The 27,631-nt window shown below is 34.0% G+C and overlaps 3 protein-coding genes and 1 long non-coding RNA gene across 9 annotated transcripts; 2 read left to right on the top strand and 2 right to left on the bottom strand.

The window, feature by feature from the left end:
* Positions 1-4,011: 4,011 nt before the first annotated feature.
* LOC140984674 (auxin-induced protein 15A) lies at positions 4,012-4,395 on the bottom strand. The gene has a single exon (XM_073452220.1). The coding sequence runs from the start codon at positions 4,393-4,395 to the stop codon at positions 4,012-4,014; it is 384 nt and encodes a 127-aa protein (XP_073308321.1).
* A 6,273-nt stretch (positions 4,396-10,668) lies between these two features.
* Positions 10,669-14,002, top strand: LOC140985154 (probable ribosome-binding factor A, chloroplastic). 3 transcript variants are annotated; one of them, XR_012176711.1, is made up of 4 exons: positions 10,669-11,060; positions 12,134-12,307; positions 12,697-12,911; positions 13,484-14,002. XR_012176711.1 is itself a non-coding variant. In XM_073452921.1 (3 exons), the coding sequence occupies exons 1-3, from the start codon at positions 10,701-10,703 to the stop codon at positions 12,847-12,849; spliced, it is 687 nt and encodes a 228-aa protein (XP_073309022.1). In that variant the 5' UTR covers positions 10,669-10,700; the 3' UTR covers positions 12,850-13,050. The 3 variants fall into 3 exon arrangements, 1 of the variants encoding a protein (XP_073309022.1); XR_012176710.1 differs by lacking the exon at positions 13,484-14,002 and adding an exon at positions 13,061-13,379; XM_073452921.1 differs by lacking the exon at positions 13,484-14,002 and having other exon boundaries at positions 12,697-13,050.
* On the bottom strand, positions 13,742-15,417 carry LOC140985155 (uncharacterized). The gene is made up of 3 exons (XR_012176712.1): positions 15,287-15,417; positions 15,125-15,190; positions 13,742-14,016 (listed from the first exon to the last, which is right to left on the bottom strand). It is a non-coding gene; the product is annotated as an uncharacterized lncRNA (long non-coding RNA).
* A 7,582-nt stretch (positions 15,418-22,999) lies between these two features.
* Positions 23,000-25,861, top strand: LOC140984460 (amidophosphoribosyltransferase, chloroplastic-like). 4 transcript variants are annotated; one of them, XR_012176622.1, is made up of 3 exons: positions 23,000-24,775; positions 25,231-25,389; positions 25,491-25,861. XR_012176622.1 is itself a non-coding variant. In XM_073451888.1 (2 exons), the coding sequence occupies exons 1-2, from the start codon at positions 23,074-23,076 to the stop codon at positions 25,252-25,254; spliced, it is 1,716 nt and encodes a 571-aa protein (XP_073307989.1). In that variant the 5' UTR covers positions 23,000-23,073; the 3' UTR covers positions 25,255-25,861. The 4 variants fall into 4 exon arrangements, 3 of the variants coding, with proteins under 3 accessions (XP_073307989.1, XP_073307988.1, XP_073307990.1); XM_073451888.1 differs by having other exon boundaries at positions 25,241-25,861; XM_073451887.1 differs by having other exon boundaries at positions 25,231-25,861.
* Positions 25,862-27,631: the final 1,770 nt, after the last annotated feature.

The following is a 27,631-nucleotide window of genomic DNA, read 5'->3' as shown; positions in this document are numbered from 1 at the left end:
ATATTTCAAAAAATCCAGTACAACACTCTCGAACTAAACACATTGACATTCGACATCACTTTATTAGAGATCTAGTAGAAAAGGGGTTGATTCGAATGGAATTTGTTGGTACAAATAACCAATTGGCAGACATATTCACTAAAGCATTAGACTTTGAGAGATTCTCCAACCTTAGGAAATCTCTCAACATGTGTGCAATCTGATCATTCATGGATGTTGTCTCGGATGTTACAACATCTCAGACAACACCCCATCTGCATGTGCATTTCTAGGACTTAGGCATACTGCATTTGCATGCATACTGTTATATGATATGTTTTCACAATGTTGCATAATCTTCTGGTGCACTTACAATTTCATGTTCTATCTAAACTTAACACACTTGGATATTATTAATAATCTGATTAAATCACAAAGTAGTTGAAGGATGATCACGTACTCCATGAAATTGTCTCGTACGAAAAGTGACTTGAAAAGATTGAGTAAAAAGAAAAATAAATTATGAATATGCTCTGTATCAGAAGAAAAGATGGGAAAAAGCTACCTAAAAGAGTCCAATGAAGACTGTGCTTTTAGTGTGGGAGCTACCTCTTCTGAATTTCATACAGAAGGTAAAATAGAAGGAATTGGAAAAAGCTACCTAGAGGAGTCCTAAAGAAGACCGTTCTTCTAGTGTGGGAGCTATCACTTCTATGATCAGAAAGTTGTTAAGTCACCAAGTGTGAAGAAAAATCGAGATTTTTTTCTGAAATTGTGCGTGTTGTCAGAAGATGTTGCCAANCTTGGTTGTCCATTCTGAACAAAAAGGGGGAGAAGATGCGCCTCAAACTCAACCATCTATCAGATACCTTTTATGTTTCTGTTTTCCCTTATGTAATTCTTTTCAATGAATTGTTAATGATATATGTTTCTGTTTTCCCTGATGTAATTCTTTTCAATGAATTGTTAATGATATTTTGCAGGTGTTGTCTCAAGTATTGCCAACAACTCGAACAACACCCGTACTAACTTGTTTTTATTCAGGGGGAGAAAAATTCTCATATTAAGGGGGAGTTAATTGGAGTTTAACTGAGAAATTGAGTTTGATCTCATTTTGTCCAGAAAGGCAAAAAGGGGGAGATTGAAGGGAAATATATTTTCCTAATAATTTCTTAATTTAATTTATTGTATTTCCTTGTTGATTTGATTGCATATAATATTTTGCCTTTCTAGATAATGAGATAATTATGCAAATAATATCATGATATGATTTTGAATAATTAAATATGTTTTGACTTTCTAGATAATTATGTTAAGATTTTATTGTGATATAATTTCTTCCTTAAATTTAATTTTCTATTGATGAGATTATGTGGAATATTTGGTTTTACCTTTCTAGATATTATAAAGATTTTCTAGATATTATATTTATGATAAAGATCTTGAAGATATGATATTATTGATTTAACTCTTGATTTCTTTATTTTCTAGATTTTCTTGTGAGATGAGGTGAATTATAAATAAGAGAATTCTCCTCATGTAAAGGGTGGAAGTGCGTGGGAGCTTAAGAGGAGAGAGAAGAGTTATTTTTCGTGGAGATTTTCGTGAGTTGATTTTCGTGGGAGAGTTTTTTTGTGAAGGAATTTTTCGTGGTGTTACGTGGAGTGTTTTTCGTGGTGAAGAGTTTTCGTGGAAGAGTTTTTATTGGAGAGATTTTCGTGGTGTTCTATTCTCTCGATCAAATATACACGCACTTGTGCACGTAATAGATTTCAGAGAAATATTTCTTCAAGGGACGTGCTGTTGTGAAAAGTGCAGATACCGAGTGTTGCCTTGAATGTTGCCAACATCTTCAGACAACATCCGTAACGAAGTTGACTGAAGATCGTGTTTCGTTTATTTTGCTTTTGGGTTTACGTTTTTGCTTTCTTGTTTACGTTTTATTATTGTTGGTTATTTTAGAAAGCATTTGTTTTCTCAAAGTATTGAGGAAATTGATGTTCGTGGAGATCACTAGTGATAGGTTTTTGTGTAAACGATTTGGTTTTCTAGTGATTAATTTTTGCCATAAGGCACCGCACAAGTATTTATACTTGTGCATATTTAATCTTGTCCATCGATTTATTTCAAGTCAATTTGTGTTATAAAAAGTTTCCGCTGCATGAAGATGTTGTCCGAGATGTTATAACATCTGGCACAACATTTAATTCTGACAAAACACAAATTTACCAATTTTACATCCTGTTCTGATATTTTCATTATTTATTGATATCTGTCGGACAAAAAAAATCCTAACAAAATCAGCTGAGTTGAATGTAGCAACCGAAGTACAAGAAAGTTCGAAAATAATTTTATTCTGTAAGGAGAAGGTATATTAATATTTCTCGATATAGTCCACACCCTAGACGATAAATATCTGAAGTACAAGAAAGCTCGAAACTAATTTTATTATGTCAGACGATCTCATATAATTTTATTTGTGAGACGAGTTAATATTGCTCACATTTACAATAAAAAATAATATTTTTGACATAAAAATCATATTTTTTTATGAGTGACTCAAATAGAATATATGTCTTACAAAATTGACCCGTGATACCGTGGTTCGCAATCGCGGTCGCGGAGACCGTCGCGGAAGTCACCGTTCCAGTTCTCATGACATTTCGTGGAACGGTCACGGCGTGGATATTTTTTAAAAATTAATATAAATTGAAAATTTTGGAAAAATATTTAAAAATATGAAATCAAAATAAATATTATTTAATTGATAGTAAATATATTTTTTAAATTTTATTCACGCCTTATTGAATCACAAAGCATATCTTTGTTATATATCAAAATTTTCACAACCATCTCAAAATTGAAATATACTATTAAGAAAGTTTTGGGTTATAATCAATTAAACTTTTGAAAGAATTTCAATTAGAATTACATATATTAACCCAAATTAGAATCAAATTTCTTCAAAACTTACTTTAAAATTAAATATTATTTAACATCAACTAAAATCAATTGCAGAATTGTTTGTTTGTGTATTCAAGTATTCCAGAATACTTTCTTTGTGTATTCAAGTACAAGAAGCCTTGCAATTGTTTGTTTGTGTATTCATTCCAGAATACTTTGCTCTTGTATTCTTTTTTTTCTTTTTACCGTTCCGTTCCATGTCATTTCGTCGATCCGTGCTGTTCCACCGATAACACGACGTTTTCTATCTATGTAACGACGTCCTAAAACATCAACGTTTACACCCCGGAACTTCGTCAAGGTGGGATACCGTTTCAGCAAACCATGCGTGAGACCGTATGACAAGATTTTTTTGTGAGGAATGAATTACAACAAACAATTGTAATAATTTTATATTCAACGAGTCTCGCGAGAGTTTTTGTGTTGAATGAAATATAGCAAACAATGGTCTTGATTTTATACTCAAGGAGTTAAGCTATTTTTTTTACCATAAATTAAGATCCAAATTGACCCTTGAAGTCTTTACATAACGCACTCTTGCTGAAGTGATAACAGTAATAACAATAATATTTGAGAACATTATACACTTGATGCATGAAAAGTATTTCACAAGATTTTAGGATATATGCTGTCAATGTAGGCTTAGTACTTAATTTTTGGTACAAATATTCTTAATTAGTTACTTCGGTTGATAAACCTGTAGTTCAATATTAGCTATCCCGGAAACTAACGAAATCGCAATCAAATTTCAGACTTGCTACAATAACTTTATTTCTTTTGCAATTTTAGTCTCTTCTTTTGTAGGAGTATTTACGTGACGTCGAATACGTTAGTAAAATGTTCCATCATATTATTAATGATCAGAGTCGCGTTAGCGATATTCGACATCGGATTAACACTCCGACCGAAGAAACTAAAATTATTAAGAGAAAAAGCTATTGCACGGAGACCAAAATTCAATTAATTAATTAGAGAACCAAAATCAAAATCACGGCTAACTTGTAGACTAAAGCTAGCCAGCAGGCCTTGGCTCCGTTGTACCGAAACAAATTAACCCGGATGTGTACATCAATAGGCATAAAGCAAAGGTTGAGATTCGCGTGAGAAACCAAAATCCTGGCTCCTGATGCTCCCACGGTGGCTTCTCTTCAAGCCAGACTCAGCTCGGGACACGAACACGAGTATTTCCTCGAAAACCGACTCGTCGCAAGGAATAGCCAGCGGCCCGGATTGGTTGGCGAATCCATACTCTTCCTCCGCCTCTCTCAGCAACTGCCTAAAGATGGGGTGGTTCAGGTACGTCGTACGAACAACGAACCTCCTGCCGTTGCTCCCCACGCACATAACCACGTGTCCGGGCGGCACATCAGACCGGAGCGTTTTTTTTTTTCTCCATGCACTCAGCATCTGATGGATTCGGACAATGTGCCCAATTTTAGTATATTTCCCCATTGAGAGTGATGGAAGCCGTGCGTGCTTTGATAGTTAGCGAGTGAGAATGGAAATTTTTTGTTACAATTCGAGTCAGCATACAGTTGATATATATATATATATATATATATATATATATGCGACAAAAGGATGTTGGCCTTCCCATTCGAAGCGGGGAAGGGCACCTCACAGAAATCTACCTGGACTCACCCGCCAGTCTATCGGCCGCGATGACGAAAATAGCCCTACATTGGAAGATCATACGTAGGAACATGGCGACAAATCCTTAATACCGTGTGATTCACGACGTCTAGAAATTTGCTTGAATGTTTAGAAATATCTATAATGGTAAAACTGTATAATGCAAAATTTGAAAAAAAAATAATACTTTGAAATTCAAAGTTGATCGACGAAATTTGAAGTCTTATAACCATTAATTTAAATAGTCATGGTTAGCAGACTCCTTCAAATATCTGAAGATGATAAATTTGGTCCAGAGACTAAAAAAATCAATCTTAATAGGTTCCATTTGTTTAATAAGAATGTAAGAAAAAACTATCGAATTAAAGACATTACACATTTTTTTTACGAGAAGTCACTGACGTTGAGTACATGGTCGACATTAGAAAAATAGTAATACTGATCTCTAAATTATGCGAGACAACATCAACAGATAGACATGAACCTCTCCAGACTCATTGACCTAATAGCTCGATCGTAGGTGCACTCTGAGGTACCAAAAGTATAAGGAAATAAAGTTGTATCTTGGCTAACAACTATAACTTTTGGTCTAGCGGTAAGCACTTGATCCTAACAATTGGAATCAGAGCAAGGTGGTGACGTTGTGCCATTCGATAGCCATAAAATAGGGACGCCAAATGGTAAAATTGATATATGAGAGATACGAGACAACATCAACAGATAAACACGCACCTCGTCGGAATTATGAACCTAACAGTCCGACCCATTAACACCCAAGTAGATGCACTCCACGCGCGTTGTCACAAATTTAATAGAATAAAGTTGTGCATTGACTAATTGCTATAACTTTTGGCCTATTGAAAAGTGTCTGATTCTAATAATTGGTATCAGCGCGATAACATAAGTTCAAGTCTCCCAAAAAGCATATTTCTATACTTCTTTGGGGGAATATTAATTTAAGTGTGCATGAATGAGAGTAGTACCGAGACAAGTGACCTCCTAGAAAGTACACATGTGTCGAGTTGCTGACGTTGCATCGTTTGATCTGATTGGATATGACCATAAAATTGGGAAGCCATACTTAACGAGTAATATTGTCTCTGCAAAAAATAGGGGTCGGTGGTAGGAAAAAGATAAGACTGATATCTAAGAGATATGAGACAATACCAGCAAATAGACACGTACCACCTCAGACTTATGATTCTAACAGTCTGACCTATTATCACTCAAATAAATGCACTATGCGGTGCCATGAGTATATGAAAATTAAGTTGTGTCCTGGCTGATAGCTATAATTTTTAGCTTAGTGATAATTGTTTGATCATAACAATTGATATGAAAGTGAGGTCATTAGTTCAAGTATCTGAAGAAGCATATTTCTATATTTCTTGGGGGAATGTTGGGTTAAGCGTTCATGATTGATGTTAGTACTGTGATGAGTGATCTCCTGGAAGTTCTCGTGTGTCAATCTATCGACGTTGATCCTCTTGATCTGGGTGGCTATGTGAGACGTAAAATAAGGATGCCAGGCTTAACGAGTAATAATGTATCTGTTGGGGACAAGACCAGCGTTAGGAAAATGTTAAGACCAATATTTAAAGGATATGAGATAGTACCAGAAGATAGTCATGCACCTCTTCGGACTCATGAGCCTAATGGCCCGCGGACCCATTACCACCCAAATAGTGCACTTTGTATTGTCACGAGTGTAAGAAAATAAAGTAGTGTATTGACTAACAGTTATAATATTTGATCTAACGGTAAACATTTGATGCTAACAAAAGTACAAAACCACATCCTTATAATATAAGTAAGCTTATTCAATAAATTAAAAAATTATTGGGTCACACTTGCATGGTGTATTAAAATAATTCTAGATTTCCAACTTGGTTAATCGATTTTGATTCCCCGCATATAGCCTTTCCACATTTTGCATTGTCTTAAATTATCTAAAATTTATATAATTTTGACATAAAATCAAATGCATCCAACATTTTCTTAGTTCGTGGTCCTTTAATTTTATTAATCTATTAACTAGGCAAATAATACAATTATATCACAAAATCTATTTGACAACATTAATGCCGTAGTTTTTCTTCCCATTTTCTCTTGATCTCTTGTTTCACATTATTTACAACAGTAATGGGCATTATCTTAATTAATATTTTTTAATATTTGAAGAATATATGATGTGCCACAATGTTTTATTTAGTAAAAATAATATAAAAACCTATTCGTTAAGTTTGTATCCAATATGTAATTACCATATTTTAATAAAACATTTATTTATCTTTATTTGTACTTTCATATCACCATAACATAAACATTAAAATAAAGAAAATTTTTTAATTATTTTTAATATAATCACTAGAATTTTTGCTCAAAATTTATTTAACACAATTAATATGTATGTACGCATCGCATCCCTGGGGAACCAGTATATATATTTAAGGATGACAATTTTTCCCACGAGATCTTACTATATATGTAAGGATTACAAACCCTAAGAAACCGCTCAAAATCCAACGAAAAAGATCGGAAAGAATAAAACGGGAACACATTCTACAACACAAATCTGCAAATATTTTCACAGCTTTATATCTGTTAATTTCTTATTACTTTTTTTTAATTAACATCGAGTTAATATTGACATAATTAAGGGAATTAAATAATCGCAAGAGTAGATATTTTCAGGAGAAAAAAATAAAATAAAAAAAGACCATAGGATTAGGCCATTAATATATTAGTTGTGGAAATCTAAACTCTAAAGCCTATATATATAGTAGCTGTGTAAATACAATGACCCGAGGGGGGTGGGGTGCTCAAAAGAGAGAGATCAGATATTTTATGAGTGAAAATAGGGAATTTAACTGATTAAATCACAAAATCTACCGGCCCATTAATTAAATTTTTAAAAATTTATGTGGATTAAATTGTAATGAAATCGGAACAAATTGAATTAATTCCTAAAGAATGGATTGAGTTTATTTAAGATATTAATTAAAGCTTAATTATTATACTTAGTAAAAATTACAATTTTGGTCCTTTTTTTTTTTTTTGGTTTTTTGCTATAACGACAAATTTTTAGTAATGTATCTTACATATTTTTTTTGGCAATTTCAGTCTTTTTGTCGATATATTTGTTCATATGACACTGCATACATGAGAATCATGTCGATTTCATGTCAGCATTATTAATGTCAAGTGGAAAATGATGAAATTTACAAAAATAAAATAAAATCAAAATCAAAATCAAATACAACATAATAAAATTGAAATTTGATAACACATAGTAAAAAAAAAATCGAAATTATGTAAATATATATGACATATCATCAAAGATGTTAAAGTGTGGACATATCAACATGTAATTCCCTTCTTTCAAAAATTTCAGCCTATCATGAAGTACAAGGCATATGCACGTCACTATGACTTGCTCTTAAAAAAAAAAAAAAATCAGCCCTTTTTTAAGCATAAGGCGTGATCACAGCTCTGGGTGATTCCTTTTTTAGAAATTTCATCTCATCAAGCGTGAATGAGTGAAAATATAACTAGGACTTGTCTCGTACGTCAAGTCACTGACGTTGCTCCGTTTGATCTGATTGACTATGTAGGCCATAAAATAGGGACACCAGACTTAACGGGTAATATTGTCTCTGTTGAGTACATGACCGACGTTAGAAAAATAGTAATACTGATCTCTAAATTATGCGAGACAACATCAACAGATAGACATGAACCTCTCCAGACTCATTGACCTAATAGCTCGATCGTAGGTGCACTCTGAGGTACCAAGAGTATAAGAAAATAAAGTTGTGTCTTGGCTAACAATTATAATTTTTGGCCTAGTAGTAAGCGCTTGATCCTAACAATTGGCATCAGAGTAAGGTGGTGACGTTGTGCCGTTCGATAGCCATAAAATAGGGACGCCAGACTTAATGGGTAATACTGTTTCTGTTGGGCACAGGAGCCGACGATAAGGAAATGGTAAAATTGATATCTAAGAGATACGAGACAACATCAACAGATAAACGCGCACCTCGTCGGACTTATGAACCTAACAGTCCGACCCATTAACACCCAAGTAGTTGCACTCCACGCGCGCTGCCACAAGTATAATGGAATAAAGTTGCGCATTAGCTAATTGCTATAACTTTTGGCCAATTGAAAATTTTCTGATCCTAACAATTGGTATCAGAACAAGATCATAATTAGTTCAAGTCTCCCAAAAAGCATATTTCTATACTTCTTTAGGGGAATATTAAGTTAAGTGTGCATGAATGAGAGTAATACTGAGACGAGTGACCTCCTAGGAAGTACACGTGTGTCGAGTTGCTGACGTTGCATCGTTTGATCTGATTGAATATGACTATAAAATTGGGAAGCCATACTTAACGAGTAATATTGTCTCTGCAAAAGATAGGGGTCGGTGGTAGGAAAAAGGTAATACTGATATCTAAGTGATATGAGACAACACCAGCAAATAGACACGTACCTCCTTATACTTATGATTCTAACAGTCTGACCTATTATCACTCAAATAAATGCACTATACGGTGCCATGAGTATATGAAAATTAAGTTGTGTCTTGGCTGATAGCTATAAATTTTGGCGTAGTGATAATTGTTTGATCATTACAATTGATATCAAAGCGCGGTCATTAGTTCAAGTATATGAAGAAGCATATTTCAATACTTCTTGAGGGAATGTTGGGTTAAGCGTTCATGATTGATGTTAGTACTGTGATGAGTGATTTCCTGGAAGTTCTCGTGTGTCAATCTATCGACGTTGATCCTTTTGATCTGGTTGGCTATGTGAGACATAAAATAAGGATGCCTGACTTAACGAGTAATAATGTATCTGTTGGGGACAAGACCAGCGTTAGGAAAATGTTAAGACCGATATTTAAAGGATATGAGATAGTATCGGAACATAGTCATTCACCTCTTCGGACTCATGAGCCTAATGGCCCACGGACCCATTACCACCCAAATAGTGCACCTTGTATTGTCACGAGTGTAAGAAAATAAAGTAGTGCATTGACTAACAGTTGTAATATTTGATCTAACGGTAAACATTTGATGCTAACAAAACCACATCCTTATAATATAAGTAAGCTTATTCAATAAATTAACAAATATTATTGGGTCAATCACTTGCATGGTGTATTAAAATAATTCTAGATTTCCAACTTGGTTAATCAATTTTGATTCCCCGCATATAACCTTTCCACATTTTGCATTAATGTCTTAAATTATCTAAAATTTATATAATTTTGACATAAAATCAAATGCATCCAACATTTTCTTAGTTCGTGGTCCTTTAATTTTATTAATCTATTAACTAGGCAAATAATACAATATCACAAAATCTATTTGACAACATTAATGCCGTTGTTTTTCTTCCCATTTTCTCTTGATCTCTTGTTTCACATTATTTAAAGAGTAGGTCTCTTGTGAGACGGTCTCACGAATCTTTATATGTGAGATGGATCGACCATACCGATATTCACAATAAAAAGTAATACTCTTAGCATAAAAAGTAATACTATTTCATGGATGACCCAAATAAGATATCAATCTCACAAAATACGATTCGTGAGACCGTCTCACACAAGTTTTTGCCTTATTTAAAACAATAATGGGCATTATCTTAATTAATATTTTTTAAGATTGAAGAATATATGATGTGCCACAATGTTTTATTTAGTAAAAATAATATAAAAACCTATTCGTTAAGTTTGTATCCAATATGTAATTACCATATTTTAATAAAACATTTATTTATCTTTATTTGAACTTTCATATCACAATAACATAAACATTATAATAAAGAAATTTTTTTTTATTATTTTTAATATAATCACTAGAATTTTTGCTCAAAATTTATTTAACACAATTAATATGTATGCACGCATCGCATCCCTGGGGAATCAAACCTTGAATTTTAATAATATTCCGATTGATGATTCGTCTAGTTGTATTTGTCATTATAGAATTTGTTATCGGGCAATATCAAATGGTCTCCTTAATATCTTGGGCCATAGCCCAATAAAAGTCCAACAACGGCAATATCAGATGACCCAAATTACCCTCCAAGGAGAACAGATAATCCGGAATCCTGTGATGACGCATTTTCATATCCACCGCTCGCCAGTTGTTCCGCCATGTTTAATCGCGAATTCACCGCCGTGGTTCTGCCGTCTCGCTTCCATTACCCTTCTGAAGACGCTGCCGCGCGATATAACTTCCACCAACGGCGGTGGCGGTGGCGGTGGCGGTGTCGGAAGTAGAACAATCAGGTGTATGGCCCACCCTAGAAGAGTGAGAATGGTGGCGAAGCAGATAATGAGAGAGCTCTCCGATATGTTGCTTACCGATAAGGTTTTGCAGTTCGCGATTTTGCCTGAAGCTGCTTTAGGCGCGGATCGGTATCTCTCCTCGCTTACGACAATTAGTGACGTTGAAGTTTCTTCTGATTTGCAGGTACTTTTCGAAGTCTAGTTTAGTTTTTTTTTTCTTGATAATCACGTGTTGAGTGTCATTGAGAAATGTGGTTTGAAATTACGAGTACATGTGTTCTTGTCGGTGTTGGGTCATTGAAATTCCAATTACGCAGTCATTTTTCAAGAGGAAGGTTGTTTTTTTGTATTCGTTGTTTTGTGTCATGAAGTGTGAGAACACAATTTCAGACTCGCCAAATGAGGCATACAGAACAGTTTAGAAGTTGAATCCGTCCATTTCTCATCTACTATTATCAAAACTTTCTGAGCATCAGGAATCGGGATACAATGATTTGTTGTTTTCTGCTTCGAATTCGGACATTCTTCCACTTAGCTGTCATCACTAACAAGATTCATGCACCACTGTTGAGTAGCATTGAACAGGTTTCTGTTAAATTGGACTCTTTAAATTTGTGAAATGGGAAGCGATCGGTAGTTCGTTGATTCAAGCTTGTTAATGTCCTTTTAAAGTGTGTCAATGCAGTGAACTTTCCCTTTCTATTTAAATTTTCAGCTCTCTTGGAAGAACGCTCGTTACTCTTTCTTTTGGATTATTCAAGTAGGATGGAATTGTTGTGCATTAGGAATTTAATAAGATTGTGGTTAAAAACTATATATCATAAAAGGTCAGAAATTCTTCTCGAAAAATAACAGTAAACATGTACTGTTCCATTGATTGATCGAGCATGGCTGTCATAGATCTTCCAACAGAAAACCATTGCCTTTTTCTTGCCTAAAATGGGAGCAAGAAAAAAGATTGTATTGAATATGCGTTATTCTGAATTATTCTCTATGCTTTGCGGATCATAACCCTACATATAGATATAACAATTCTTTGACCCGTGATAAAAGATTTACTTGAGCTTGATTTCTATCAATAAGGTTGAGCGTACCAATTAACTTGATATTTTGGAAATCCATGATTTAACAAATTATTTTATTGACTGTTTATTAGATTGCTGGTCTATGAACAATTAATTAACATATTTGAACCCAGGAAATATCCTAGTATCCTACATAATATACTTGACCATTTTTTGCACTTCTAACATGCAGGTAGTAAAAGTATATGTATCTGTTTTTGGTGATGAGAGAGGAAAAGAAGTTTCCCTTGCTGGGCTCAAGTCAAAAGCAAAATATGTTCGCAGTGAGTTGGGTAGGCGTATGAAGTTGCGGCTCACTCCTGAAATTCGTTTCATAGAAGATGAGTCTCTTGAACGAGGAAGCAGGGTAAGATTCATATTTTATACGAAATGATCTAACTGTGTGTGTTTTTCTATCTGATTCTCTATGCTACTTGGGTAGTCATATCTTTCATCTTCTTTCCTTCTTGCTCAAGTGATCGTTTCTATTTATACTTATGATTTTCATCAATTGTTGATATCGACCCCCGTTTCCACCTATTTTTAAACTTTAGGAAGGTTTAAGTGGACGAGTTGAAACCATTTTCGCATTCTAATGTCTGAATATTTTCTAGCATATTGTTGTATGGATTAAACTCCAAACTTTATCAGTTTATGTGATGAAGTGTGCCTTTGATCACATGACTCAACTTATATCGACTATCTCCTCTTCGATGTTTCTCCGAAATGGTAATTGACATGAAATAATCAATTCAGGTACTTGAAATATTGGATAGAATAAAGGATGAGAATGAGAAAAAAGCTATAGAAGGTGAAGATGATTCGGAAGAGCTATCTGATAGGGGCAACAATGATGTGGAGTGGGAGGGAGATGACCTTGATGATGGAGGGATAATCTATGTAAAGTAATTTTGCATAAAGCTCCGAGTCATCCGACTTTAGATGTGATCGAGAGCTTGCTTCGTTCACTGGTTAGTTAGTTCTCTTGCAATCACAATGATAATGAAACAACCGTGACTATGAATTCACATTACATTTTAGGTTGATTTGGAGACGAGATAGTCATAAATATATATGCTTTCATCTTTGGATCTCTTATGTTAACTCTTTTTTGCACCAGTCTAGCAGATATTACCATGTGACGCAATGATCTTTATTGTAATCGCTGCCTGAGTGCCACCATTTCTTCCTCTTTAGTGTTTGAATGTGGTTTCAAAGACAATGCATCTGATAAATGCATTTCCATTAGACCCAATCCAATATATTTTGCCATCTAGGAGGAAGGTGGAAAATTGATTTCGTTTTCATAATATATGGACTAGATGTCAAAATTGAGTGATATACATGTACGAAAGAAGGCACAAAGTGGTATCAAAACCCATATTTAATTTGATGCACTTTCCGCAAGTCAAAATCAGAAGAAAAGTTTTCTTCTTTCTGTCCGATGTGAATCTATGTTTGTTCATATTGTGTTTTATCTCTTCATATACCGCATTTGTTATCTCTTCATATACCGCATTTGTAACTTAATCTTTCATGACAGGACCTAGAAATTGTCCGAGTCTCCTAGAGTGAATTTCAATTGATCGTGCCGCCTCGTGTTAATGTCGCTGCGTGCTTGGCTGCTATCTCATGAGACGGTCAAATGTAACCTCAAAACAGTGCTAGTAGTAGCGCATTTATTTACTGAAATCTCAGTAAATACACCATTCCTAAAAGACAACAAACTAAAAACTATTTCATGAATGCTACAAGGCTGAAACAAGTGGTCCACCAGAAATTTATCTTAAAAAGCCTCAGCTCGAGAAATTCGAGTTCTTCCAATTCAACCTTAAATGTCCTCATTTCACAAAGTGTCGTTATTGTACGGTTTAAAATTTATAACAAAACCAATGAGATATAAAGAGTGTGATGCAGTAATTCTTCACAAAAGTATGGAAACAATGGTCTCACGGATCATGGCAGCATGAATCACCATTATGTTCGTTAGTTGATTTGATTGCCTAAAACAAAAAAAATATGGCTCCTTCAGTGATGTTCCTTCGCTTCAGCCTCCTTATGGGATTTCGCCTTTGCCTGGTGAAAATAAGACGAATAACCATCACATCCATATGTAAAGAATGCTGATAGCAAATAAACAGCACGGGCAATGCCCTATAATAAGAGAGTTCCCCCTCCCCAAAAAAAAAAGAGGCTCGGATTTATCGTTTTAAACATAAATCCTTCCCATATGCACAACTGAACCTTGAAGGTAGAAATATCTGTTTTTTGCTAGGACGTTTGCGACTGTGCTAGTAGCGCTCAGCAACTGAAGCTACACATAATACATAGAAGACTCGGTCTTCATCGAAGTTACATTAGCTGACACAATGATTTTACCATTTTATAAAAAAAATTAGCGTACTTGGTATAAATTAACGTAAGATGATTGAGAATCTAACATATTTGGGCAAGCTTCCCATGGTTATATTCACGACGTTTGGTTGATTCCAAACATCTTCAAAAGTTGTATAGTTATGCAAAATGCAAAACCCAAGATAAGGCTGCTGTCGACCAAGACCCCGAATCAACCAGTAAAATGTGCAATCATACGACATCCATGTCCAACACTTGCTACTGTGTAAATTCTTTGACGAAACTCGTTGAAAAACAATACCAAACTAAATAATAAAAACCAAAAGCGATGAAGAAAACAGTTTTCAGAATGACAATCGTGTAAAACACAGTTATAGTTAGACACCATCCTCTTCCAAATCTGGTGTTTCATTTGGCTAACCAAATTGCTAGTCAGTTTTGGAAAAGTCCCATACCTCACAGATCTCAAAAGTTAATTAAGCTTATCTTCATTGACTTCGAACCAACAACTAATAAGCATCCTATCCTCAAGCCTCTACTTTAACTACAGTCTCTTAGTTTTATTTTCCTTAAATTTTATCCATCCTCAAATCTTGCTTCAGTAACAGTAGCACGCAAATCCCACTTTTTTTGGAAAAGTCAGTAATTCTACCCAAATGCCAGATCTATATTCTTATCAAAACTAAAACACCGAGCGGATCAAAATTGAAAGCGACCCAATCCAACTTGATTAGGAATCGGGATAATCAAAACTAAGCAACGAATGTCAATAAAATACACGTATTTCTGGCTTTCCAGCTGACCAAAAACATAACGAAATAAATAGAACCTTGAGAATCTTAAGTTTCACGCTTCCGTAAACAAGTCCGAATGAAAGAGCGGAAACCCTAGCCACCTGCAAGACGATAAAATTTAGAAAAAATTCCAGAAAAAATAGAGGATACGCAATATTATAGAGGAGTAACAGATCGTGAGTAATCATCGACGTTACCAAAGCTAGGGTACTGGTGCCGGAGTAGGGTCCAGGAGGCGGCGCCATTGTTGAGCCTATTCTGAGGGACGAGGAAAAGCAACCAGAGAACACAAAATTTATCTTAAAAAAGAGAAGTTGGACAATAATAATAATAATAATAATAATAATATATAAAATATAGGCAAAAACTTGTGTGAAACGATCTCACGGGTCGTATTTTGCGAGACATATCTTTTATTTGGGTCATTCATGAAAAAATATTATTTTTTATGCTAAAAGTATTACTTTTTATTGTGAATATCAGTAGGGTTGACCCGTTTCACAGATAAAAATTTATGAGATCGTCTTACAAGAGACCTACTCTAAAATATAAAGGGTTTCAAGGTTTTAAACATTTTCATTTTTTCAGTTTTTTTAAAAAAAACAGTTTCGTTTTTTGTATAATTTAGATGTATTGATTTACTTTAATTTAAAAAGTAGTAAAAAAAATATAATTTAAATTATATTGATCATATCGGATGCAATCAACATATAATTGTAAACATTTGCCATACATATTTTATTTGTTATATGAAAATTATATGAAAAAATGAGTAAGTCTTTCTGAGATATTCTTACGGATCTATATTCGTAAGATGAATCAATCGAATTCTTATATCTAGAGAAAAATAATATTTTTTACATAAAAAATAATTTTTCTCGCGTGTTGGATCGAGTCGGAGACCCGTCTCACAAAATTAACAAATAAGATAATTTAATAAAAGTTTTTTAGATTAAAAATTCTATCAAAACATGTATATTATCAACTGTATATTTATTAGTTGTTTGTGCTCGTTTGCATGTTTCTATTTTTGTTTCATTCTGTTATTAGGCATAATCAGGACATGCATTTACACTTCATTGTGAATATTGTTGAGCCAAAAAAGGAATGAGTATTTCAACAAAGAAAATTCGGTTAAATTCCAGATTTGACTAGAAATCCAATATTTGTGATTTTTAATGTTTCAGTGGTGTTAAATCGATGTGGGTTTCAATTCTGGAAATTATTTTGAAATGATTTTGGACGCAATTATCTCAGTAATTTTGGTAAGTGATTACGGGCCAAAGCTGATCTGGTCTAGTACGAGAACTTGGTTGTCCATTCTGAACAAAAAGGGGGAGAAGATGCGCCTCAAACTCAACCATCTATCAGATACCTTTTATGTTTCTGTTTTCCCTTATGTAATTCTTTTCAATGAATTGTTAATGATATATGTTTCTGTTTTCCCTGATGTAATTCTTTTCAATGAATTGTTAATGATATTTTGCAGGTGTTGTCTCAAGTATTGCCAACAACTCGAACAACACCCGTACTAACTTGTTTTTATTCAGGGGGAGAAAAATTCTCATATTAAGGGGGAGTTAATTGGAGTTTAACTGAGAAATTGAGTTTGATCTCATTTTGTCCAGAAAGGCAAAAAGGGGGAGATTGAAGGGAAATATATTTTCCTAATAATTTCTTAATTTAATTTATTGTATTTCCTTGTTGATTTGATTGCATATAATATTTTGCCTTTCTAGATAATGAGATAATTATGCAAATAATATCATGATATGATTTTGAATAATTAAATATGTTTTGACTTTCTAGATAATTATGTTAAGATTTTATTGTGATATAATTTCTTCCTTAAATTTAATTTTCTATTGATGAGATTATGTGGAATATTTGGTTTTACCTTTCTAGATATTATAAAGATTTTCTAGATATTATATTTATGATAAAGATCTTGAAGATATGATATTATTGATTTAACTCTTGATTTCTTTATTTTCTAGATTTTCTTGTGAGATGAGGTGAATTATAAATAAGAGAATTCTCCTCATGTAAAGGGTGGAAGTGCGTGGGAGCTTAAGAGGAGAGAGAAGAGTTATTTTTCGTGGAGATTTTCGTGAGTTGATTTTCGTGGGAGAGTTTTTTTGTGAAGGAATTTTTCGTGGTGTTACGTGGAGTGTTTTTCGTGGTGAAGAGTTTTCGTGGAAGAGTTTTTATTGGAGAGATTTTCGTGGTGTTCTATTCTCTCGATCAAATATACACGCACTTGTGCACGTAATAGATTTCAGAGAAATATTTCTTCAAGGGACGTGCTGTTGTGAAAAGTGCAGATACCGAGTGTTGCCTTGAATGTTGCCAACATCTTCAGACAACATCCGTAACGAAGTTGACTGAAGATCGTGTTTCGTTTATTTTGCTTTTGGGTTTACGTTTTTGCTTTCTTGTTTACGTTTTATTATTGTTGGTTATTTTAGAAAGCATTTGTTTTCTCAAAGTATTGAGGAAATTGATGTTCGTGGAGATCACTAGTGATAGGTTTTTGTGTAAACGATTTGGTTTTCTAGTGATTAATTTTTGCCATAAGGCACCGCACAAGTATTTATACTTGTGCATATTTAATCTTGTCCATCGATTTATTTCAAGTCAATTTGTGTTATAAAAAGTTTCCGCTGCATGAAGATGTTGTCCGAGATGTTATAACATCGATTTATTTCATCATAGTCATCTTTAGAGAGTCGATCTTGGATTCTTGGTCATCCTCCAAAGATCATATCCTAGTCATCCTTGGAAGAGCACATTCAAGTCAATCTTAAAAGAGCTCCCCTGGTTTTCCCGAAAGAGCTCTTCCTAGTCATCCTTCGAAGAGGTGATCCTAGTCATCCGTAGAAGAGTCAATCCAGATCATTTTAGGAAGAACCTATCCTTGTCATCTTTGAAAAAGCTAGTCCTGGTTATCCTGTTATCTTCTGAAGAGTTGATTATGGTTATCTTAGAAAGAGCTTATCATAATCATATTTTGATATTTGATCAAAATCACTATAGTCTATTATACACAAATATTATGTGAACTCTGATCAAATATGTTGACTGTTAATTTTAATTTTTTTACCACGTCTAAAAAATGTAAGTTTTTTTTTTTTTTTTGAAAGGGAAATAATGTGAGTTTATAGATTCACCTTATTTGTAACAAATTTATAGCCAAGACTTCTGATTCAATGTTATCCTACTTAGAAGACAATTGCCATTACAAGATTTTTTGAGATTTTTAGCCAAAGAAATGTCAGAGAATCCGAGTTTTTATAATCGTCGTCGAACTCTATCCTTGAATACTAATAATAAATATATTTTTTATATTTTATTGAGGATCATGATGACTATATCTCTATATATCTTGCGTGGTGAAGTGAACATCTAAATGTAAAGAATGATAATTAAAGTGGACAATGTGTAAAATTTTGATCCATCCGAATATGAATGTAATCGAGTCGAGCCAAACCGAATTCTTGAATGTTTGAGCTTGGTTCGTTTATAATCGAGCCGAGCTCGAACTTTATTTAACGAATATAAACATGGCTCACGAGCTTATTCAAGTCTTTATCGAGCCTAAACAAGCTTAATAAATATGAATTATACATTTAAATTTTCATTAAATTAATTAAAAAGTAAATTATATATTTAAATAAAAATATATTGTTTTTATTAAAATTTGTAAATTTTTTATAATAAATAAATTTAATAGATTTTTCTATATATTTCATAAATAATATGTAAAATCAATAAATCAAATATCAAAACTATTATTTTTCATCTAAAAGATTACTCATGAACTTACCAACGAACATGTTCACGAGCTAACGAGCCGAATACTGTAAAGCTTGAGTTTGATTTGTTTATCTTAACGAGCCTCATTAAACGAGCTCAAACGAGCTTTTATCGAATCGAGCTTCGAATAGCTCATAAACGGTTTGGTTCGTTTACATCCCTACATCTGAATGATGATAAAGGAAATATAACAAGTTTTCTTTATCTCTATTCTTCCCCAAGTGATTGTAAGGCAATTGGTGGTAAACAATGAGTGTGGGATATCTCTTCTTACGTCCATGTGTACCTCTGCCAGTTCCCATGGCCCCAAAGGACTGAGAGCTCATTGTCAAGGCAAAAGGAAAGTGGGGGCTATGGGATTCCACAAGATTCCTTGGCTTTACGTGCAACACACAAATTGTACTTTTTGAATCTGTGTTTATATGATTATTCCATCATTTAAAAGTTAGAACGTGAAATTTTATGAATGTTAAAGTGAGATCTATATGTATTTTTTGTGAGATCGATCTATCAGATTTGATGTATGGGTGTAGGGAAATCTATATGTTTAGATCTTTTTCTTAATCGTAATCGATTATTTCGGTTAATAATCGAATTAACCTGTTTTTTTTGTAAAAAAAAAATTTGAAATCAAAAAAATTATATATAAAATTAATAGCTGAAATATTCTGTTTTAATAAGAATAAAACACATTTTCATCAAAAAAAAGTCAAAATAAAATAAATAAGTACAATATTAAATATAAAACATTTAAAAAATATTATAAATTATATCTAAAGTCCAATAAAAAAAATTCAAAATTGATTATTTAATAATTCGCTTATTCATTTTTTTTAACGAAAACAAAACTGAAACGAATTAATCGAATAAATTGATTTTTAAAACTTATAAATTGAATTATTAAATTAATCGAACTAAAATTTCGAATTAGTTCGATGAGACCCTTAATTGAGTATATCCGTCAATCAATCTGAATGGTCAACTTTTAAAAAAATAGACTTACATTTTTCAAATGTGTAGGGTCCACCGTCTGCCACGACACTGCAGCGGTGAGGTTTTTATTTTTTTTCTATAACCGATTCAAAATCTTGGGTCTGATTTATAGATTATTATTTTTTATTTTTAGGGAAGTGCACTCTTCCTTCTAGCAGCACGAATGCGTCAGGCACCAAGCCCCAACGCCGCCTGCTGCTTTTTTAAATTAATTTTTTTTCTTATTAACTTAAATGATTTTTTAAAAAAAATATGAATCTTTTCAATGGATACATTTGTAAATCCAAGGACATAGCAAGAAAATTTTTTGACCTAGGACTGAATGACTCGATAAACAATAGTGACATGAACTAGATATAAGCTACTGTCCTGCTGTTTTTCATCGAATAAAACACATCGATTATTGAATCAGTATCTATCTTTGCACTAAACTTTCTTTCAATGTAGATAATTATATAACCTGCCAATAACTCTTCTTTCATCTTATTCTAGAGTGAGGTATTAAGAAATTTCATAGCTGAGAATGATCGTTCAGTTGTTGCCGTAAAAACATGAAACGTTAAAACAAGATAAATCAAATCTTTAAGAAAAATGTACCGGAGCCGCGAGGCAGGCATGCTAGGGCGGAATATTTTCCCCGTCATAGTGACTCGGGTGAAATTTTCTGCTCGAAACTCGCGTTGAGGCGGAAAAACAGAAAATCCACTAAAAATATACATTATGCGGAAGTTAATCTCAAGCTCTATACATACCAAAAATCTAATATTCTATGACTTAATCACTACATAAGCTTAAAAATAACTACAAACTCAACCAAACCATAGTTTGAATCTTTCTGCATAATAAATGGAATAAACTAATTAAGTAGCAAAAAAAAATCATTTCACCTCGTGCAAACTCAATCGAGGCCCTCTGCCGCATAAGCTTTTCAAATCTCTTACGAGAAATTCCTTTCAAATCCTCATCCTCACAACTTTTTTCAATTCGAGGCCCTTGCTTACAAAAGTACAATTGATAGAGTAATTTCTCTTATGATTAAATGGGTTGAAAATAATTTTAGTGAGCTAAGTTAGTGAATATAATTATTTTATGAATTGGACAAAACTTTAATGTAGGCTAAAATTATATATATACCATAATTATTAATAATTTTTTTAACCAGGGCTGGAGCCCACCCCAGCCTTTGGGGTGGCTCCGTCCCTGTCTGCATCTATCTATGATTTATTTTTTCTCATCAATTTCAATAATTTTTTTCTACATCATTTTTCTCCATCAATAGCAAAAATTCTCTCTAAGTATTGCTATATCTCACAATTATTCCCAACAATTTTATCATCTACTCCAAAAATGTCTAAAGATCCAAATAACTTGACCAACGATAGAATCATTGAACTCTTTGAAGAAGAGTTGTAGGATGATACAGATGAACAAATGATGTTGGAAATCATTCAACACCACCACCATATGCTACTTGAGGTAGATCGAAGTACTTGTGGTGTAACACATAGAAGAAAGTATTTGAATCGAGATCGTGAAGCCGGACATACTCGTCTTGTTGATGATTACTTCAATGATACATTGGTATTTCCTAGTGAATTTTTTCGGCGATGATTTCGTAATCAAAAAGTAAAATTTATTCGCATCGTCTAAGCCTTGAAAAATCATTTCGAATATTTTCTATTGAGGGTCGATGCAACGTGCAAAAAAGGTTTGTTGCCACTTTAGAAATGTACAGCTGCTATCTGTCAATTGGAGTATGGAGCCACTGCCGACCATTACGATGAGTACCTACGAGTTGCTGAAAAAACTTCCATCGAATGCTTGTTCAACTTCTGCTAATGTGTAATTGACATATTTGGGGCTCAATACTTGAGAAGGCCCATTGCTACTAACATTCGACATTTGCTTCAAATGCATGAGGAAAGACACGACTTTCCTCGCATGTTGGGTAGTCTTGATTGTATGCACTGGGAATGTAAAAATTGTGTGGTGGCTTGGAAAGACCAGTTTACTCGAGGTGATCACGGAGTCCCAACAATTGTGCTTGAAGCAATTGTGGATATGAAATGCTTTTTTCGGGTCATAGGATCGCATAATGATGTCAACGTGCTCAATGAATCACCTTTATTCAACAATGCATTGCAAGAAAATGCATTGGATGTTCATTTTAAAGTAAACGACATACAATACACAAAAGGATACTATATGACGGATGGGAACTACCCGCAATAGGCTACTTTTTTCAAGAGTTTTCTATGCTCCCAAGATACAAAGAGAAAGAAATTCAAGGAAAGACAGAAGGCTGCGAGAAAGAATGTCGAGCGAACATTTGGGGTGCTATAATCTCGTTGGGCAATAGTCAGATGTCCATGTTGATTTTGGTACAAGAACAAGTTGAAATATATCATGCTAATGTATATAATTTTGCACAACATGATTATTGAATATGAGAGACATGCAATAGGCAATTGGTTAGATAAAAATGACAACGATCTTCCCGCACAGATAAATCAGGGCTCGACAATGGAATTCCGAGAGTACATGAGGAAAAATTGTGAGCTACGTGATAATCAAGATCATCAGTTTTGAGCTGACTTGGTTGATCACGTATGAGCATTCAACCACTGCGACGGATAAAGATTAATTTATTAATTATTGAGCACTTTACTATCATATGTTTTATTTTATATATTTATTTTCCATGTTTTTGATTTCATTCATTCATGTAATGTTATTTTATAAAATTATGTAATTTATTTTTTATTAAAGTCGTTTTAAAATTATCCGAATTAGTCGTTGCTTTTAAATTTTTTAGTTTTTAAGTGGATTTTTGTCAAATCATTATTTTTACAAAAATTAATGTAATAAAATTTAAAATATTAAATAATATGAAATTAAAAGTGGTAATTAATAATATATGCGATAAATGAAATTATTAATAAAAATAAGATAAATTATAAATAAAAATAAGTGAATTAATATTAGGGTCTATAAAAAATTGTTGAATAAATTTATGATAATCGAGAATGATTTAAAAAAATTTGAATTTTTAACTTTTTATGTGACATGCGCAACTTAAAACTCTGCGGATGCCCTTGCAATACTAAAGTTCATAAACCTAGCATACAGCCCACGTAGTCTCTTCCACTGCTTTGCCTTTGCCTATTCGCTTCACATGGCTATGTCCACCGCGACCACGGCCACCAACTCCACCGCCATCGGCAAGCCAACCTCTTACCCTAATTCCTCCGCCACCCGCCTTATCCCCATCGCCTTGTCTAGCTTCTTCCCGAAAAACCTTCGAAAACCCAAGCATATAACGCTCGCAAAAAATCCCATCTCGGATTTTTTCTCAAACGAGCCGAAACACCAAAACTCAGGTGCCGATCAGTTTATTATCGACGATAATGATGATAAGCCGCGGGAAGAGTGTGGCGTGGTTGGAATTTACGGCGACCCGGAATCCTCCCGACTCTGTTACCTGGCCCTCCATGCTTTGCAGCACCGCGGGCAGGAGGGAGCAGGGATTGTGTCCGTAAAAGACGGCGTTTTGCAGTCTGTTACGGGGGTTGGACTCGTATCTGAAGTGTTTAACCAGTCGAAGTTGGACAAATTACCGGGAGAAAACGCCATTGGCCACGTCAGGTATTCGACAGCTGGGTCTTCTATGCTTAAGAATGTTCAGCCTTTTGTTGCTGGTTATAAATTTGGGTCCGTCGGGGTTGCGCACAACGGAAATTTTGTGAACTACCATGAGCTAAGAGCTGAACTTGAAGATAATGGATCGATTTTTAATACGAGTTCTGACACTGAAGTGGTTTTGCATTTGATCGCAATATCAAAGGCAAGGCCGTTCCTTTTGAGGATCATAGAGGCATGTGAGAGGCTCCAAGGAGCTTATTCAATGGTCTTCTTGACCGAGGATAAGTTAGTGGCTATTCGTGATCCCTTTGGATTTCGCCCCCTGGTTATGGGCAGGAGGAGTAATGGAGCAGTTGTTTTTGCATCTGAAACTTGTGCTTTGGATTTAATTGAAGCTACATATGAGAGAGAAGTTTATCCTGGTGAAGTTATCGTGGTAGATAAACAAGGGGTGAGGTCTCTCTGTTTGATGTCTCACCCCGAACCAAAATCGTGTATTTTCGAACACATTTACTTTTCATTGCCGAGTTCAGTGGTTTTTGGGAGGTCGGTATATGAGTCTCGGAGAGCTTTTGGTGAAATATTGGCTACAGAGGCACCAGTGGATTGTGATGCAGTGATCGCAGTGCCCGATTCCGGTGTTGTGGCTGCACTAGGCTATGCTGAAAGATCAGGGGTTCCATTTCAGCAGGGGTTGATCAGATCACATTATGTTGGCAGAACCTTTATTGAGCCATCACAGAGGATTCGGGACTTTGGCGTCAAACTCAAATTATCGCCTGTTAAAGCGGTGTTGGAGGGTAAAAGGGTTGTAGTAGTGGATGATTCAATTGTGAGGGGAACCACTTCTTCAAAGATCGTTAGGTTGATAAGAGGGGCAGGTGCAAAAGAGGTTCACATGAGGATTGCAAGTCCTCCTATTATCGGTTCTTGTTATTATGGAGTGGACACGCCTAGTGCAGAGGAGCTGATATCGAATAGGATGAGTGTAGAAGAGATTCGGCAGTACATTGGCGCGGATTCTCTTGCATTCTTGCCGTTTGATAGCTTGAAGAAGCTATTGGGGAAAGACTCTCCAAACTTCTGTTATGCTTGTTTTTCGGGCAAATATCCGGTTCAACCGAGGAGTAATGTGAAAAGGGTTGGTGATTTTCTTGACGATGGATTGAACGGAAGTATCCAGAATATCAATGGAGGTTGGCTTCCAGTGACTAAAATTGAGAAGGCGGTGGCTGGTAGGTGAAATGAATCTGAATTTGAAAGAGGAGACTTTATTAAATGTCATTCTTTTATGTGGATTATACTTTTATTTAGTTGCTTTACACTGAATATATGGGTGTCTCATAATTATTCTTCTTATGTTAAAAATTTATTTTATTAAAAGCTTATTTGAATGATAAGAAACATATTTAGTTTTAATATTTTTCCTTCCATTGATTCAAGATGATGTATGTTCCTGTAATTCATAGGCCAAATTTTGTATCAGGAAAAGTTAAAAAAAGAAAATCACAGGACCATTATAAATATCGACTCAAAATATATCGAACATCATAATTTCAGTCTAACAAGATGAATTATCCAGACATAATCTTTCATATTGCATTTAAATGTTGTTTACAGACAAATGAAATGACTATCAAAGTTCTTTTTTTGATTCGTTTCTGCTGATGTATTGGGGAATTGGATTCAGTTCTTGCTAGGGAATCTGCGGTGACGAGTGCTGCAACTGGTGCATGGCTGAGTTCAGTTTCCAGTTACTGGTTCTGGCTTGTCTGAACTTGAAACATCTGGGTGGCATCTCCATTTAAATTACCAGTTCCACCTCTCTTCTCAAGGCTTCATCATGCATGTCTGTCACAAGAAACCCCTGAATCGATAGCCGAACTTAAGTTCAGTTACTCGTAAACAACCGATGATAAAGATTTATGTCAAAACCATACAACTGTGCAGAACAAAAATCAAATCATTTTGGAGAAGGATGGCAGCTCCCTAGCCTGCTAGGTTGCTTCATCGTGTTGTTCAGGCTACTCAGTTTGCCAGCATTTCCCTGTCGCACAAATACAAAAGCAGAATGAAAGGGGGGTAGAAGGGAAATATGGTGATGATTTCTTATGAAATTTGGTGTCGGACGACTCGTTAACATTCAAAAACAAGAAACCTATCAATTCAATGACGTAATTTTAACAATACAAAAGGAAAACGACTTACAAAAAACAAAACTTTCCGTGCATTCGGGATCAAATGATGCGACCTCTGAATGTTCCTCGTTTGCGGTAATCTTCCATGTATCAGCACGATGGAACTCATCACTCCCTAGCTCATAGCTCAAAGCGAATCCGCGTAGATTGAATTGGGTGGATGAGAGCTGCAGCGTCGACAGTTTTCTTGGGATCAATATCTATTCCTTTTAATCGCAATTTCTTGAAGACATTTTACAATGAATTGTGCCCTCAAATTTATGAAGCAAGCAAGAAACTTGCGCATATAATGGTACAAGTAGCAAAATTTGCTGTGTTTTCGATTGTTTCAGTACATGTTAGATCAGAATGTAAACACGAAATAAAATATGGACTATATATTATGCATAATGATTAGATAGCGCAAAATTAATCCGTCAATCCTGAGTAGATAAAACGGAATGAAAATTGGAAACCAAATCGAGACTTCTAACAAGTTCAATTTTCTTAAACAGAAAATTATCGTCACACAACTTTTATTAGTTGCAAATGCAAATAGAATCATTTGAAAATAACCGTCTCAAATGTTATGTCATGAAACGATAATTTAAATGTCAAAAACCTAATCTAATCTGAAGCTAACAAATTTTGATACAATGGAATAGGTAAGGAAAAAACAATTCTTGTAACATAATTGGTTTAAATTTAATTTAGATAATCTAAGTGGTTAAAAATAAATCTTAATACGATAAAAAAAGACTTATTTTGCAATATTTTATGTATATTTTCATTCCCCTATGTGGGCTCGTTAGTGCCTTCAACGATTAAAAGTGATATTCAGTTTTTTGGAGAATTCGCAAAACTTCGTTTCAAGAGTTACATCTCAAACTAAAATTGAAATCTTTCAAAAAGTTTCTATCGTACTCAACTCGGGAAGGAAATAAGTACTACGATGTCATCGAATGTTAACAATGTTTGTGAACTTATGATGGAAAATAAGAAGAATAAATAATCAAAACAAAATATATAGATTTTGATCAATTTACCTCAAGTACTACTAGATTTGGTCATTTTTGAATCACTATTTTCCAGCTTTTAATATAATTATATTTTTTTGTTTTTACTTATTTCAGCCATTATTGAGATTAATATTTTAAGAATATTTAATTAATGTATATTGAAAAAAGAGTGCTTAATCTTTAACTATTGATAAATTTGAAGTCGCAAAAAAAAAACATCGAATATTATTTTCTCCTTCATGTAAATATAATTTTCTGGCTCCGTCCGTAATCAATAATGATAAGTTTTAGGTCATGACATCCAACTCTAGGTCAAACATTCCAAAAGAACAAAGTTTAAAGTCAATAAAACAAATTATTGCATCAATGCCTAATTTTGATTAATCAGAACATCAAAATCAATTTCACATCAATTTATATTATTAAATTTGATATTTTCTACAATATAATAATATAAACTATATTTTCATATAGATGTTTCGTTATCACTTATAAATATTAGATAATATCTTTTGAGAGATGGACCCATATGTTTGTATGTGTGAAATAGTTCGATTCGATGTATATCTATCGAAAAAAATGATATTTTTTTTAATCGAATCGAGTTGGATCAGAGATTCGACTCACAAAATTAATCTATTAGACTCTCACAAAAAACGAAAAGAGCATATCCCACATGAATCCGATCCCAATCATTAAAAAAATATAAAAGCAAAAAGAATACGATCCCAATTCAAATTTTCAAAAAAAAAAAAGAAAAAAAAAAGAAAAAGAAAAATCCAAAACTTGACTACAGCTAAACCCAACCACAGTTACTTTTCGCTCTAGAGCTTTCCAAAAGTACCCCTATCAAGATGTGGACACGCGTCAAATATCAACGGCCAATATGAGCTCT

Source organism: Primulina huaijiensis, chromosome 9, assembly GCF_012295235.1.
Source record: "Primulina huaijiensis isolate GDHJ02 chromosome 9, ASM1229523v2, whole genome shotgun sequence".
NCBI classification, from domain to species: Eukaryota; Viridiplantae; Streptophyta; class Magnoliopsida; order Lamiales; family Gesneriaceae; genus Primulina; species Primulina huaijiensis.
The sequence above is the reverse complement of the archived record's forward strand: the minus strand, read 5'-3'. Positions and strand labels throughout refer to the sequence as shown.